This window comes from Pistacia vera, unplaced genomic scaffold (assembly GCF_008641045.1).
Source record: "Pistacia vera cultivar Batoury unplaced genomic scaffold, PisVer_v2 Contig933, whole genome shotgun sequence".
NCBI lineage: Eukaryota > Viridiplantae > Streptophyta > Magnoliopsida > Sapindales > Anacardiaceae > Pistacia > Pistacia vera.
This window is the reverse complement of record NW_022196816.1, coordinates 65,137-82,818: the sequence shown is the minus strand read 5'-3', so window position 1 is coordinate 82,818 and position 17,682 is coordinate 65,137. Positions and strand designations below refer to the sequence as shown.

At 35.1% G+C, this 17,682-nt stretch overlaps 1 protein-coding gene across 1 annotated transcript; it reads left to right on the top strand.

Annotated features, from left to right (window-relative positions):
• The first annotated feature begins 13,757 nt into the window (after window positions 1-13,757).
• LOC116120437 (tubby-like F-box protein 8) lies at window positions 13,758-17,391 on the top strand. The gene is made up of 4 exons (XM_031406387.1): window positions 13,758-14,225; window positions 14,441-14,528; window positions 15,909-16,041; window positions 16,357-17,391. The coding sequence occupies exons 1-4, from the start codon at window positions 13,875-13,877 to the stop codon at window positions 17,054-17,056; spliced, it is 1,272 nt and encodes a 423-aa protein (XP_031262247.1). The 5' UTR covers window positions 13,758-13,874; the 3' UTR covers window positions 17,057-17,391.
• The last annotated feature ends 291 nt before the right edge of the window (window positions 17,392-17,682 follow it).

Sequence of the window (17,682 nt, the reverse complement as noted above, 5' to 3'; positions counted from 1 at the left end):
ACAAGGGTAAAATGAGAAATAATTGAGAGAGTATTAAATAAAATTACGTTAAATTTTTATTAATGAATTAATTAGAGATTTATGATAAATGAGAGAGAAGTAGAGGTATAAATATTACAAAGTAATTAACAGTTTAATAATGAATAATTGAGAGGTTCAAATTTATCAAAATGGTAATAATACACACTAGATAATATAATTATCATTCTCTTTTAATTAAATAAAAAAAGAGAATTTTGAAAGAACACAAATTAACATAAACATAAATAAAATAAAACACGTGCAGGTTGAAACTATAGAAATGTAGATTTCGGAGTATACTTTAGAGAGCAGGCCCATATATCAACATATCCATCCAGTCCAAGAGGAAGCCCAATTATAAATTAGAGACCCAAACAAAGATAATCTTAATGTTATATCTTAAATTACTTGTATTTAATTATTTATTGATTGACGTATTTATTTCAATTTATAACGTTTTATTTATAGGAAATTATCTACAATTTTTTGGTGCTATTTTATTATTGGCAATGTTTCTAAAACCAAATTCATAATAATTTACACCTAAATCAGTGGGATGTCACTTTGATATCGGACACTCTTACCTAAACTCAGCATAAGTGCCACTTTGTGATTGGCCTATCATTCATTTTTCAAAATTGAAGAAAACCTAAACAAACCATTAAAACTTATACATTTGACTTTTGTATTTTAATTAAAAGAAAATGCTTTGTAATAAAGTGAAACACATATGATTGATAAATATGAGTTATTGTTATTATCAATTAATCTCATAATATAAAATAAAAAGAGGGAATGGTAAATTACATAAATCATATGGATGTACATAAAATAAGAACAAAGTGAGATCTTAAGTATTAAACTCAAAGATTCATGGGCTTATAATAATAATTTTCATTAATTTCTAAATGTGGGATAGGATTAGGATCTTTCATATCTAGTAGTGTGCATCTTTCCTGTCGCAAAACCTACCAATGCAATTATTTTATTTATACATGATATTAAACAAACAAATCCCATGAACTAGTGCTTTACAGCTTGGAAAAATTAGTGTGCTATGGCCTATGGCTAATTCAAAGCTTATATTTATGATTGGAATACTTTGTAATTTAATGATAGAGAATTATAATTATATACTGAAATTTACCCAATTGATAAAAGACATCAACTGCCCATTATAACTCACAATCATTCCAACAACACTCTTCTACCATTGTTGAAATTAATGTTAATAATAAGGTAATTATCAATTCTCCTTCCAAGCAAGCTATCAAAAAAGTCACATACAATTGACTTAATTACATTATTAATCTGATTAATATCCTCTCTCAAACTTCAAATTTCTCTCTTCACATAGTAATTATTTGCATTCCACTACTTTATCAATAAAGATCGATTCACAACCTAATTTTATAAAAAAAATCACAATTCTGACGTTACAGCTTGTAATTAACCAATCCATTGGGTAATGAGATCTATTTGAATAGATCAATTGCAAACTGTAGCATCGATTGTGAGAAAAAATTGTGAAATTGAATCTAAGCGTAGACTCGTAGTATTGCCCCTAGTTTATTCAAAGTAATTTCAATGGTTGCTATTATTTAGAAATATAATTAATCAAATTTGTTAGTGATTATATCCTTTAATATTCCCAAATAGGTTTAATTTAATTTTAATTTTATGAAATTGTATACCAACAACACTACACGTTTAACATGAAAATCAGAAACGTCATTAGTATCTTAATAGATATTGTATGACGTTTTATTTATTTTATTTAATCATATGATATGGCCAAGTTTCTTCTATTTTGTTCCAACTTGTAAGTGTGCCTCATGCTCCATTTAATTATAATATATACATAAGTAATACTACAGTTATCAAAGGATGCACATATTCGTGCACGAGATGACCCTTTTTTTTATTTAATCTAACAATTTCAAGGATTATTGAATTGATAATATGAAATACATAATGAGTAGCTAGTGAAGCATCAAGCTCCTGGTAGTTCCCACAAGATTTGGAGTTTTCATAACAAAAAATCATTGTTTCATGTTTCTTAAGAATACCGGGCTCAGCTTAGTTTCATTGTTTTCTCTTTTATCGAACACCAAATTTGGATTTTAGTTTACAAAGTAAGAAAAGTAATATAAATATATATTTTTTTAAATATTTTTTTTTTTTTTTTAATATTGAATTGAAGTAAATAAAGTCGTAAAAGTTTGTAAATTGTTAGGTTTTAAAGTCAAATTGTTGGTTAACGTGGTGCTTTTGTACATATATATTTGACATTTTTGGTAAAACATAACTAATCGCTTACATCATTATCAAATTAGTTTTTCTTAAAATAAAAGTCAAATAATTCTTCTTTACAATGGACTTGGCCTTTTATATATCGTATATCCATCAACCAATCAATAATGGGCACGTAGTCAACTGTTGTTGGAAAAAAAACAATATTGCTTTGATGGGTCAACAGATGTCTCTTTGCTGAAGCCAAAAACAACTTCAACCAATGACTTTTGGTTAAAGGGAAAAGAAAATAAAGCAAAAAAGGTTCAAATTAGGTAAAGAGAGTTAATATTATGTTTAAGACACTAATGATCTTTTTAATCACATCATTATCACTTAGTTAATGTATCTAAACTACCCAAAACTTATTGTGAGCGTTTGGTTTTACATCTTTATTTTTCAGTTATAAGAGAGCTACTCGGTGAGTAATAATAATATTACAAGATGCGGATATATTGAGAAATAAAGATATACCAAATTAACGGTTTTGAAAGCATCTTAACATAAATTTGACTCGATATATTGTTATCCATCTTTAGAAATATTTAAAAGATGTATTATAATTTTTTAATGTTAATTTAGCTATTCTCACTTGGTTTGTAATCAGGTGACAAAACTTTAAGTTTTCTAGAGGCCTTGTATTCAAGTCTTACAAAGTGGTTACTTACTATATTTGTGACTTACTTAACCCATAAGACTTGTAAGGTGTTCAATGAACTTCGAAAATTAGTTGAGATATGCAAAAACTGACCCAAACATCCTGATCACAAAAAAATCTGCATGTAATAAATATCCATTAAAATAGAGAAATATGATTTTCCCAATGATTCACGTGATACCTAACTTTTCACAAAAAAAAAAAAAAAAAAAAAAGATTGATAATATTATTGAAATTTGATCCCAATTTAAAAGGGAAAATTATATATATAATCAAAATATTAATTTTTATATTTAAAATTAAAAAAAAATATTAATTACAAATGAACCAAGAGGTTTGATGAAGACATGAAGAGGATGAAGCATGAGGAGGTAATAAAGTATATTTTAATTTGTTAATGTAGGCAAAAAACATGCCATTAGTTTTCTTGATCTGGCCGGCGGTTATTAATAATAGTTAAGAGTAATTAAGAAAGTTCGGCTTTGATAAGGAAGCATTTTTGGTTGTAGAGTCAATATTAATTTAATAATTAAGCATCTTCGTTTGGTTTAAAGTGGGAGAATTGTTACCATGAATATGACTATATAATATATATTTAATTAATTAATGAATCAAAAAGATATACTGTATGCCTGTCATGGTCTACAAACGTGATCACGTGAATTATTAATATATGCAAGTGGCTTCACAATTTGCGTTCATACAAAAACTTCAATTTTTTTATTTATTTAATTATTTTAAATTTACTTTTAATAGCTACTCACGAGTTTGAACTCTAAAAGATGCCACCAGTGCCCACAAGACCACTAAAATTAACAATTATTTTAAAAAAATAAATAATTCACAACTTGGTCATACTGAATTAATAATCTTGTTGATGCTTAATTTTGACACCAATTATTCGCACGTGAAAAATGTTAAGCGGACTTAGAAGTCACATGTGATATGAAAATATTTAGTTAAAATAAAGGGTGAGAAACAATGTTTAAAGTGGTTCGGATGCTCAAAAGCAAATCCTACGTCTACTAATATTGTATTAACGAATAAGGTCAGATCGCATTAAGCGAGCTAAGTTACGGCTTAGAGAATACAAGGAAAAGAGAGAGAGAGAGAGAGAGAGAGAGAGAGTAAGATATTCTATAGTAAAATTAGCTAATCCCGGAAATGAGAGAAAAATCTTCTATTTATAATAGGATAAACCAAGGTAATGATTACTAATTCTGCAAGTGGATGGATATCGTGCAAATCCCTCTTTGTGTCACATTACTCACCTGCCCGAGTGATTTCCTCGACTTATGCAAGGATTGGACACGTGGATGATATCCAACCATTCGCTAGCCTAACACTCACCCACTGCACTGATAAGAGCATGCCACTGACGTCATTATGTGACGTGGTTGTGTGTGAACAGTCACGAAACTTTCCCAAGTTCTAACCATCCCATGCTAACAAGACTCTACCTTAGTTCTACTTTTTCAGGCATAACAAATCTTTTATTAGATTGATTTTGATTAGTATTATTCAATTTTTTCTTATCAACCCATTAATGTTTCCGATCAAATAGTATTACAAACTCTTTTTACCTAAAGTTTTTGTAGCCTTTAACTATTTCTCATTTCGCTGAGATTATAGGGTTCGACAAGACTATAGTTTTGAATTCAAGTTTATAAAAAGAGAATTAAGGATTCTAGACTTTAAAATCCTGTCACTAATTTATCATGTTGTCCACTTGATGTTTTTATGAAGAAATTATGGCAATTATTTTACCAAACAATGTCTAAATTACAATGAATAAAGATAGACTCACAAATACTTCTCACTAATTTCTTTTACAAACGCGATGTGGCAGCTCGCATTTGGACAAACGACACCCATTATTAGGTAGACAAAATCTATTATTGAGCAGATGTAATATATTGTGAATTAACCAATTACGAGCCGACACATTACTTTGATGAGAGAAAATTAGTAAAAAGTATTTGTCCGTAAATATTACTCAATACACAATTAATCCTTGCTTAGTAGACGGGTGAAGCACTTTTAATTGCCTAACCTAGCATGCCAATTGCTGCCCTTCCTTTTTTATATACCATCGACTCGTTGTAGTGCCTGACTCAACTACTGTGAAGTGTAAACAAACAAAAGTGCTTCTACTAACGCACCGTGCCAAACACGTCCTCCAAATTCATTATTAAACTCTTGATTTGGAGGGGGAAAAGCATCAAATTCTTCATTGTCACTTAACTTTTACTTAAAATAAAAAAATAATTAATTATTCCATTGAAAATTTCGAAAACCTCTTTATACAAAACAAAATCTTCAGAACCGGAAAAAAAAAAAAAAAAACCAATCCCATTATATTATAATAAATTAAAAAAATCTCAAAATATTATGAAAATCAGATACCACTTTTGTTTAATGTATATTTATATAATTCGATATCATTTTACTAGTTTTAATTGTTCAAATTTGTTCATAGACTTTATCATCGTTAAGAAAAAATAATTGAGAGGGGGCAGATATGTGATAAAATTTTTAATTAAAAAAATATATTGTAATGTATGTATGATGCAATCAAAATTAAAAATAAAATGAATACTTGGATAGATTGGTAATTCTAACATGGCAAAATTGTAATTTATTCTCCACTAAGCTCCATGATGACGGCGTGCCCCATGTCATTATTTTGCTCACATGAATGATGAATGCTTCACGGCCCTTCATGCATCTTTCAACTTCTCAATTAAACAGACGGTGTTAAATACACTTACATCCCCTATGGTCTATAGATTAAAAAAAGAGTAAACGACCTTTTCCCACCCAAGGTTTGCCTTAATGACACTTTCCCACCTAAAAAGTTTCAAAATGCCATTTTATCATCCAAAGTTAATATTTCATTGTTACCTAAAGCCGATTCCAGCCGATTTCAAAGGTGAAAATTTTCTCTGTCACTACTATTTGAACCTCCGTTCTCCTCTCTACAAAACTCATGTCACTCCGATACATGATTTCTCACCCATTACCGACCACTATAAAGCTAGGGTTTTCTTTCTTAATTGATTTTTAGTGGCAAATATTCAATTGATCATCACCATTCGATCCACCGATCTCCACTCTACAAAACCCCTCTTACCCTGGCTCTTGGTAACTTGTCAAATGCCGACTGAGAAAGTGAAGTGCATTTCAGGTATTAATAGAATATAAAATTTGAGTAAAAAAATGGCATTTTGAAACATTTTGGATGGAAAAGTGTCATTAAGGTAAACCTTGGGTGGGATAAAGTTGTCTACTCATTAATAAAAACACGTTTACACCATTTGTAAGGTTAAAAAATTAAATACAATAGTCTAATAGTTTTAGAGAAGATACATTTGTTGATATTAAAATACGGTAAGAAATTTTATTGCGTATAAAATTTTAGTAGATTAGTAATTTATTGAATTGGGTTCAAAATTATCCCTAAATTGTGATGGATACATGTAGATGCAAAAAATCTACCGTCATGAAAATAGGGTGTGATCATGTGAGCTTGAGGTCACTGACAATCCGTTAGACCTGCACACATGAAAGGGCAAGCATGAAGCTTCCGGAAAACACCGAGGTGGTGTTTGCCGTAGGCACTCCGACGCTCAACTCAAGCAAGGAGAAGAGATTTAATAAGAATTAAGAGAAGAAGAATTACCAGGAGTCTGTCGGAGGCTAGGACTACGACGGAGGCGTCGGGTTCTTGGGAGCAGAAACTTAGGAGCAAATAGATGGTTTTGAGTGGTGTAGATTGATTGTGAGAGATGCCTCCTTAATGAGAGGGCAAGCCTCTGTTTTTATAGAACCTAAGGGGTGGAATCCTAGTAGGACATTGAGTCCTCTTTTGGGAGATAATCCCTATCATAAAGAGATATGATTTTAACCTTATCATATTAAGTTTAATAGTTTAAATAAGAGTTGGAATCTTAGTAGGACACTAAGTCCTATTTTGGGAGATAATCCCTATCATGAAGAGATATGATTTCTGACCTTATCAGATCAAGTTTAATAGTTTGAGTGAGATTTGAAATCTTAGTAGAAGAGGAAATAGAATGAGATTGATTTCCTATTTATACTCTGTTGTAGGCTAATGGGCTGAAACCCAGTTTAGCTTAACTTATAGGATAGCCCAACTCATGAGGCGATAGGTCGCCAAGGTGATTTTAAGCGTGGGCCCAATCGGGATTGGGTTGAGGCCTTGGGCCGTGACATGTTTATTTCGTTATGGGCCTCGTCAAGCCCAAGACGATTTTTGGCCCTACAGTAGCCCCACTCTCTAAGTTAAAGAGTATTTAGCTTAGAGAGTAAATTAAATCGAATGAGTGAGACTGAGCGGATTAGTGATAGCAACTCGTTAGGTAGGAGGATCGTTGTGTGGATTGGGCTGAGACTTGTCGATTTGAGGTGCAAGAACCCTTCAACCAGTCTGGTGACTGAATGTGTAGCTTTATGGACCGGCAAGGCAATCGAAGTGCAAATCTGTGGATCGAGCAGGGTCGATAAAGGTGTAAATCTGTGGATCGGAAAGTAAAGTGAGCAGCGCAATCCGAAGGTGTAAATCCGAGAAGTGAAATCGTGGATCGAGCAGGGTCGATCCGAAGGTGTAAATCCGTGGATCGAGCAGGTTGATCCGAAGGTGTAAATCTGTGGATCGGCAAGCTCATCCGAAGGTGTAAATCCTGTAGAAGGTGTAATTTGTGATCGAGTAGGGTCGATCGAGGTGTAATCCGTGGACGAGCAGGTCGATCCGAAGGTGTAAATCTATGGATCGGGCAAGGCCGATTCGAAGGTGTACGTACGTTTATCGGTAGGCTAATTTGAAGGTGTCCGTACGTTATCGGCATGGCCGATTTGAAGGTGTCATACATTATCGGGCATGCCGATTGAAGTGTCTATACGTTTTTCGGCGTGGCCGATTTGAGGTGTCCGTACGTTTATCGGGCAGGCCGATTTGAAGGTGTCTGTACGTTTATCGGGCAGGCCGATTTGAAGGTGTCCGTACGTTTATCGTGCAGGCCGATTTGAAGGTGTCCGTGCGTTTATCGGGCAGGCCGATTGAGGGTCGTAGTTTATCGGGCCGGTCGATTTGAAGGTGTCCGTACGTTTATGGGCGGCCGATTTGAAGGTGTGACATTTATGGCAGGCCGATTTGAAGGTGTCCGTACGTTTATCGGCAGGTCGTATTTGAAGGTGTCGTACATTTATGGGCCAGCCGATTTGAAGGTGTATGCCAAGTAGAGCTGTATGGAGCTTGCAGTCAAGTCCGCGTGACCGACTTGTAGTTGAAACCTTTTGATTGAAGCTGGAGCAGTGACTTGCATGGCAGCATGTTTTCAGCAAAGAGCCAATTGAGAGTCAATATGCATGATGTGCACGTGTTATGGTTGATGAAGAAGAGTGAGCTAAATGGAAAACTAGGCTGCATGTATTAAGTAATGGGCCGAATAAAGAAATATTAACCAAATAGAGGGTAGTTAAAAGGAGATAATGACACATACTTTCCCCTTCAAGTGTTGCCACCCATGCTTGCTGAACCGAGTATAGCATTTGACAACATGGACGAGGTGATCGATTGAGCCGTGGGATGAACAAGCAATTTGATTTGACTTTTGAGGAGGTGATAACGAAAGTACCATGTCTATAAGGAGGGCTCTTTAGATGCATCGAATCAGTCGTACTCGAGCAAGAGTTGTATGAGGGTGAGCTTGGACAGACCCACTTGGCAAAGCTCACACAGCAAGAATGAAGAAATAACCCCAACCCTTTCCCCTTCAAGTGTGCCACCCATGCTTGCTGATCAAGTGGAGTATTTGATTTGACTTTTAAGGAGGTGATATGAAATACCATTAGTCCACGGAAAAGCTCATGCAGCCAGAATAAAGAAGTAGCCTCAGCCTAGGATAAAGATGTTCCAAACAAAGGTAGAGTGTAATGCCACTAGAATGATTCTGTCTTCAGCTCCTATAATCCTGATGTGTATTCTTCTAGAACAAATCGAATAGAAAGAAAAGACCAAATGGAGAAATAACCAATGATCATATGGTGTTATGTGATCATGCGTGTCAACAAGTCGAATAAGCCAAATGGAGAAACAAAGAGTGAATGGAGAGTAAAATGCATGAGGCTGAATGAATATGTTTAAATCAAATGAAAATGAATGACACGAGCAAGTGCTTGATCTATTTGGCCCTTCTCCCCTGCATGTGAGAACAACTTATGAAATATGAGTCCATTATGTAGGAGGTGGGAATTGAAAGCTCACTTTTCCAAATATTTGCCACGTGGCCCTTTTGAATCAAGGTGCATTAAACGCATGAAAAAGTCTTACAGCTTTGAAGTTTGAAATATTTTATTATACATATAATTTTTGGCGTCAAGTCATTTAAGAAAAATGTGTATTTGATTTCTTGACCGTCGTCTTCCCCATTCCGTTTCTTCACGAAGTTTTTCTGGCCATAGGAGTTTTCAACTTTTCCCTCAGCAATCACGATAAAGTCTTCTCCTCTTCAAATTTTTATTGTTTTCTACTTTTCGTATCCAAATATTTTGAGGAGTTGAGGTGTTTTTGGATAAAAAAGTTAAAGTTTAGGGGCGGTTTTGTGGCGTTTTTGATAATTTTCTAGGAGCGAAAATTGGAATTCTTAAATATAGGTTTTGGGTCTGTAACAAATAATTTTGGGTTGGATTTGTTATTGTCGGGTGAACTTCTGGAAAAAAGACGAATTTCTGTTGTGAAGTAGTTTTACAAATGCTTGGTGCCTTTATTTTTGAAGGAGGCTGAAGGTGTTTCATGGGTTTTCTTCGTTTTTTTTCTACAAAGTTTCATTTTCCAATAGCTCTTGAGGTTCTCTAAACGAATTGGTGATTTTTGGAGAAGTTAGAATGTTTCTTGGTAAGTTTCTGTGGAACTTTGACATTTTTCAGGAAGAAGAAGGAGATTGGGAGGCGGATTCTTCCCTATTTTTCATGGTGTTATTGAATAGTAGATGATGGATAGTAGACTAGCGCGCTAGGCTAGTATCCGACACTCGGTGGAGAGCTCGAGTTATAGTCGGGGCTTACCCTAGAATTATATGGACTGCCAGGACTAAATGAAGGCTTGAAGGAGAATAGATGGAGACGTAGGTGAATATGATGAAGGTGTTGGTGTAATTTGGAGATGTAGGACTGTAAGGGCTGGCAGGTGACAATCTTGGGCTGCGTGGTGGAAAGCCAGTGATGGACTATATTGGTAGAGAGGACCGTGACTTGGCGAAGTAGGGCTATAGGTTGGTAAGTGGGTTGTGTGATGGAGATGTGGGGCTATAAGAGGGGATGTTGGTATAATAAAAGAGGGAGGTAATCGCGTGAGGTCGCTTCTATCGTTACACACAGAAACCAATATGGATGGACAAAACTCTGGTGGCATGACCGAATGACGGAATCCATGCTGATGATTAAGTATTATTACAGTTTGACTGTTGTATGTATATGGCGCATATGTGGAAAGGTAATGTAAAGAAAGAAAGGGCCACAACCCAAAGACGCGTTTGTCTCTTACGCACGAGATGATATGTTAGAAAAGGATCAAACAGGTGGAATGATATCTGAAATTGGGATATGTGGAGGAGCACATGTGATTTTACGCTGGAAGCGCTGGATGAATGATGAGAAGCGTTGAGACATGGAAATGGGTTTTTTAAGAACTCTAAAACATGTCCAAGAGACATAGGGTTTTTAGAATATGAAATATCTTTTAAAAAGAAATTAAACAATACAAAAAGAGGGAGCGATATTCCAACTAACGCGCAAAACAAATTATAAACACGAGAGATGTGTTTTGATGCTTCAATGTATCATATATACATGCTGATAAACATAACATGCATAAAACAAATTATGATATATCGAATAATATATAATATGACATGTGAACAGATAAATCAATGACGAAAGCAAAGAAAAAATTTTCTTATCGTGATGGAACTTTTCAGATTAACGATGTCAGTCAGAGAGAGTTCCGTGCCTCCTCATGTGTAAGTCATCATTGGAATGACGATTGTCAGAGGCCCCACGTGGGGCGCCAAACTGTAGATGCAAAAAATCTACCGTCATGAAAATAGGGTGTGATCATGGAGGTTGAGGTCACTGACAATCCGTTAGATGCACACATGAAAGGGCAAGCGTGAAGCTTCGGAAAACACCGAGGTGTTGTTTGCCGTAGGCACTCCGACGCTCAAGTCAGCAAGGCTGAAAGGATTTAATAGAATTAAGGAGAAGAAGAATTACCAAGAGTCTTGTCGGAGGCTAGGACTATGGCGGAGGCGTCGGGTTCTTGGGAGCAAGAACTTAGGAGCAAATAGATGGTTTTGAGTGGTGTAGATTGACTGTGAGAGATTGCCTCCTTAATGAGAGGGCAAGCCTCTGTTTTATAGTGAACCTAAGGGGTTGAAATCCTAGTAGGACATTGAGTCCTCTTTTGGGAGTAATCCCTCATAAAAGAGATATGATTTCTTAACCTTATAGATTAAGTTTAATAGTTTAAATAAGAGTTGGAATCTTAGTAGGACACTAAGTCCTATTGGGAGATAATCCTATCATGAAAGAGATATGATTTCTTGACCTTATCAGATCAGTTTAATAGTTTGAGTGAGATTTGAAATCTTAGTGAAGAGGAAATAGAATGAGATTCTGATTTCTTATTATACTCTGTTGCAGGTAATGGGCTGAAACCCAGTTTAGCTTAACTTATAGGATAGCCCAACTCATAGCGGGTATGGTCGCAAGGTGATTTTAAGCGTGGGCCCATCGGGATTGGGTTGAGGCTTGAGCCGTGACATGTTTATTTCGTTATTGGGCGTCGTCAAGCCAAGCGATTTTGGCCCTAACAATACACATACCTAAATATAGTTATAAGAATATTTTAGTTTCAATTTTCAACCACAAATCTAGCTTTTTCTAGTGCGATATATCAAATTGTTATTTGAAATAAGAAATTGTTTAGTTTTGCAAGAGTAATATCACTCTCACTTTAATGGAAAAAATATTTAATACTTACCGAACATTGAAACTATAACTAAAAATCACTATAAAACACATTTAGATCAAGAATTTCTTGAGCATCAGTAAGAAGTATAATGTTGAAAAATAGAACTTTTCTTTTATTATATGACATTGAAATATTTGAATTTTATAGGTTTTAAAATTACAATTACAATTTTCAATGTTATCAAACGGATAATAAACAATGAAACCTTATGGACTTGTTTGTAAATTTCCATCAAGTTCATGCCATAGCCACGGGTGGTATGCGATTGCGACGTGAAAGCACGCCGTTAGTCCGATGACGGAAATAAAAAAGGGGGAAGTCAACGTGAAGGGTACAATAGTATTTCCAAAGTCACATTAAAAAAATAAAAACTACAGCATTAGTTAGTATTTTTTTCAAAATAGTTAATTAAATAATAAATAATATTGTCCGGAAGATTATAAGTAACTTTTTTCTTTAGGGGCAGTTCCAGAGGTGGATTGAATAAAAGTTTTAGGTCCGGAGCTTCCTTCACCAAGACCAAACTAACACAGAACATAACTGGATTTAGTGGCCTGAAGAGAGAGAAAAGTTAGAAACTGTGTTTGTGTGGTGAAAAAGTGAAGGATCTGACACAGACAACAACATGAAGATGAAGATAAAGGTGGTGAGTTTCACTTGTGATCTTGTTATGTTCTGTTCTTTTAGATCTGTTCTCTTTTTAATTTTTTTTTTCTTGGGGTTTTGTTTTCTGATTGTTTCTCGGGAAAATTTTGGGAAGATGGGTGTGCTTTTTGGTTCTCTGATGGGGTGTTTTTTAGGTCTTCTTTTCTTGGTTTGTCTCAAATTCTTGAACTGGAGTTTCAAAACGTTACATTTCTGCTTGCTATGTTTGATTGTTTTTTAAAAAAAAATTAATTTTTTTTTAAAAGGTCATTTATGATGTAAATTTTGTGAAGATCACAGTGGGATGAGTTTCTGCCTATTGATTTTTTTTTTCGGTTTTTAGTTTTTTTGGTTTTCTGCAGAATAAATGTGAAAGCTTTGATCTTTGTGTTGAGGTGAAAGTGAAACAATGGATCTTTGATCGGTGTTTGGTTATCTGATGAGAGGTTGGTTCTAATATCTATGCATTGCTTGTGATTTGAAGGTTTTTTTTAATTAATTTATATTTTTAAGCCGGAATTTTTAGCCTTAAGTTTTAAGTTTTTAATTTTCTTGATTACCTAAAAGGCACGAATATCAAGGTTAAAATTTCAAGGCAAAGACATAAATTAAGCCTGTGTGAAAAAGAAATGAATATTTTATTATCTACTTGCTTTGTTTTGTTTAATTTTCTTGCTTCCATTTTACACTTGTTAGAGTTCAAGACTGTTATTTGTTATTGGGAAAAGATTGGTAGTTCCTTTTTTTTTTTTTTTTTTAATTTTTTTTATCAATTCTGCTGCTTTTTCATTTAATATTCTTCTTTTGATTAAGCTTATGAAGAATTAGAAATTTAGGTTTGAATAAATGGTGATTTTGCGTTTTGAGATCAGGTTTAAAACCCGCCAAAAGATGGTTTCTCATAAAAGTATGCTATTTTAGGTGCTTTTGGTCCATGTGAGGCTTTTCTTTTCTGGGAATCTTCTTTTTCTGGCTTTGTTCTTTTCCTTGTACGTCTGTCATCTTTCTATTTATTTCTTGGTTATTAAGCATTTTAATCTTGAATATGAAATCAATTATTTTATTATTATTTTTCTAATTTGCAGTTTTAACTTATACGAGAGCGTTACAGTTATTGAATTGGTGATATAACTTCAGTGGAATAACTTCATGCAATCATTTGGAAAGTTATATTAAGCCATTGGTGATATAAGTGTACTGGAGTAAATGTCTTTCCGGAGTATAGTCCGCGATGTGAGAGATGGGTTTGGGAGTTTATCAAGGCGAAGTTTTGAGGTGAGGCTGCCCGGCCATCATCATAGGGGAAAATCACATGGCTCAGTGCACGAGTTGCATGACCAGCCCATAGTCATCCAAAACAGCCGTTGGGCAGGCCTCCCACCTGAGCTTTTGCGTGATGTGATCAAGAGATTGGAGGCAAGTGAGAGTACGTGGCCTGCTCGCAAACATGTTGTTGCATGTGCTGCCGTGTGTAGGTCATGGAGGGAAATGTGCAAAGAAATTGTCAGAAGCCCTGAATTCTGTGGGAAGATTACCTTTCCGGTTTCCCTGAAGCAGGTGAGACTTTTATGATTTCAGCTGTGCTTACAATATAGGTTTATATGGAAAAAACTGATAACCTTTTTATATGCAGTTTCTTTTCTTCTGTATCTGTTGAATTGTCAGTCTTAGTATAAACATTTTGATGCATACGTATTTATTTCTCATTAATGAGATGTTTTCACTGAGACGGACGTGGACTGACCAGGTTTTGATTTGTTTCTCATATACAGCCAGGGCCCAGGGATGGGGCTATTCAGTGCTTCATTAAGAGGGATAAATCTAATTTGACTTACCATCTTTTCCTTTGCCTTAGCCCTGGTAAGTTTCTATTCTATATTTTGTTTGCCCCAAAAATTTTGTTTTAATATGACCTGCCTGTTATGTGGCTGGTGAATATCAATTGAGGTAAATGCTGGCTTTGCCTTGGTGCCATGTTCAAACTTGCCCAGGAAAGAGGCACTGTGCCAAAAAGAAAAAGACTACTGTAAGAGGAAAAGAGAGGAAGAAGAGTGAGATAAAAAGAGTTGTAGAGTGTTGTGGTGGATAGAATATAGGTGGCTATGGTATGATGAAGTTTGACCACTCATTGGCCTTTAAATGTACCTATAATGACCTTATCTTAATTTCTTACGTTTCTTTCAAATTTCATTTTAGCATATTTAGGGAATAAACGGACAAAAATATCTAGTTGAAAAGTGTTTCTATTTATTAGTGGTAGAGATTATTTTCTTGAACAAAAAACTAATGGATTCTTAACTCTTACTCTGTCAAATGTTGTTTTTGCTAAATATGTGTTGGTTCACTTGTAAGGTTTTATATCTAACAGTATGGCTACTAATTCTTTTTATGCCATTCTCCAATTCTGTATTATACTTACAATTAGTATCCCTTAGATTTATCCCAACACTAGGATTTGCTTTGTGGTATACTAGGACAAGCACAAGCTGTGACACATGTTTATAACTGTTCAGTAGTTACTGATTTGTTACTATAATAAAGATACTAATATGACCGGTGGAAGCATTTTCCAATTTTGTTGAGTTGCTGTGTTGACATGCGCAAATGGTCTCTCTTTCTGAAGTCAGCTTCCAGAAATATGTTCCGAGCCTATATTATGTTTTAGAAACTTCTCTAGCCTTGAATAAATTTGTTCTGTTAGTGAAGACTTCATTTTGGAAAACAAGCGGAAATTTAAATGTGATGTCATAGGAAACAGTTGTCGGTGCTTGTTTGGGATCTTTTAGAAATCTAATTTATCTGGATATTAGTGGAATCAAATAGCCTTATTATTTGTTGACCGTCTCTTTGGCTTTCACACATTCCAAAGGTTAAGTGATTCCAACTACATAGGCTGGGTATGGGTTTGAGTTAATTTTGAGATGCTCTGCTTATAGACTTCTAGAACTGCTCCGTGCCAAGCAATCTTAGTCCAAAAAATTATCATCTCTGCGTACTGTTTCATGCAACTTTACAATGGTACCATTGGCACTTATTTTTCTCATTTTAATCTAACTCTTAAATTCAGTTAGGTTTATGCAGGACAGATAACTTATCTACTCGTGAGTTATCCTTGTGACTAACATGGTTTATGCTGTTTTAGTTCTACCCTATGTAGTTAGTGTTTTGCATAAATGTGCTTTTTCTTATTTGGTTCACTGTTATTTCGAAGCACTCTAATTCAATCGTGTGTTTTTGCAGCTTTGCTTGTTGAAAATGGCAAGTTTCTTCTTTCTGCAAAACGGACTCGGAGAACCACTTGCACAGAGTATGTAATCTCCATGGATGCCGATAATATATCAAGATCAAGCAGTACTTACATTGGAAAATTGAGGTAGGATATGGCTATTTTCAATGCTTTAAGCTTTATCTTTCAGTTAACTAATCTATCCTAAACTGTATGGTAGAGGTCTGGAAAATCAAAATGTAGAAAAATTCTTCATAAATCTGACAGAAAAGGAAGCTTTATGTGTCTTAAATATGTTTATGGCGACTTTAAAAGCATATGATAAATGTGCGAATGGAGAATTCAACTTGATATATTAATCACGTTATATATAATGGGGTTTCAAGTATTGATTGTTGGATTTACAGAACTTTATATTCATACTGTACGTCAACATAATATGCATGTGTTTCTTTGCTTCAGGTCAAATTTTCTTGGCACAAAATTCATCATTTATGACACACAACCTCCTTACAACAATGCCCAGCTTTCTCCACCTGGCCGAAGCCGCAGGTTCTATTCCAAAAAGGTTTCACCAAAGGTTCCCACTGGTAGCTACAACATTGCTCAGGTCACATATGAGCTGAACGTTTTAGGAACCAGGGGCCCTCGGAGGATGCACTGCACCATGCACTCAATTCCAGCCTCATCCCTTGAGCCTGGTGGTAGTGTCCCAGGCCAGGCAGAGCTTAATCCACGCTCCCTTGAAGATTCCTTCCGGAACTTCTCAAAATCAATAGATAGTTCAACTGAGTTTAGTAGCTCCCGATTTTCTGACATTGTTGGCATTCGTGATGATGACGAGGAGGGAAAGGAGCGACCTTTAGTTCTTCGGAACAAGGCTCCAAGATGGCACGAGCAGCTCCAGTGTTGGTGCCTCAACTTTCGAGGAAGAGTGACTGTTGCTTCTGTCAAGAATTTCCAATTGATTGCTGCAACGCAGCCTGCTGCTGGTGCACCGACACCATCACAGCCACCCCAGTCGGATCACGACAAGATCATTCTGCAATTTGGTAAGGTTGGCAAGGATATGTTCACAATGGACTACCGGTATCCTTTATCTGCATTTCAGGCTTTCGCAATCTGCTTGAGCAGTTTCGACACCAAATTGGCATGTGAATAGAAGAAAATAGAGATTATGGTAAGAAGTAGAAAAGTTTCGTTGGCCTTGCTTGTTTCTCTCTCTAGAATCTATAGAATGTGTTTGTTTTATGCAGTGTACAACTAATAGTTGCACTAGCAAGTACAGGACATCTGTGCTCATTTGACAAGAATTTTTTTCTTTTTCTTTTTCCCCTTTAAATCCATTTTCTATGATGCTCTGGATGTTTCCATTATCAAATGTTTTCTGTTCTCTAAACTCACTCCTTTAATTTGAGCTGTAAAGAACAGTGTAAACTTCAATTCAGTCTACTGGCTGCTAGTTTAGCCTTAAGACCCCAATCAGTTACCTTTAAATTGTCTGTGTTTGATCATTGGATAGCGACTTTGGCAAATAATGCACCAACTCGACAATAGTGAACAAAATCTTTTAAAAGTCTCTCCGAGGTGGGTTGCCTCTGGAATTTAGCTTATGTTTGTGTTCAACTTGGTCCAGCTTGGCTTGCCTGAGAAACAACACAATATTCCCACTTGTGTCCTTTTGTCTGATGACTCTTATGTACCCATTTCAATCTTTTCTTTGTATTCTTATTGCTGGAATCAAATCCCTTTGGCAGCCACCCGATAAGCTTGTATTGCTAGTGCAAT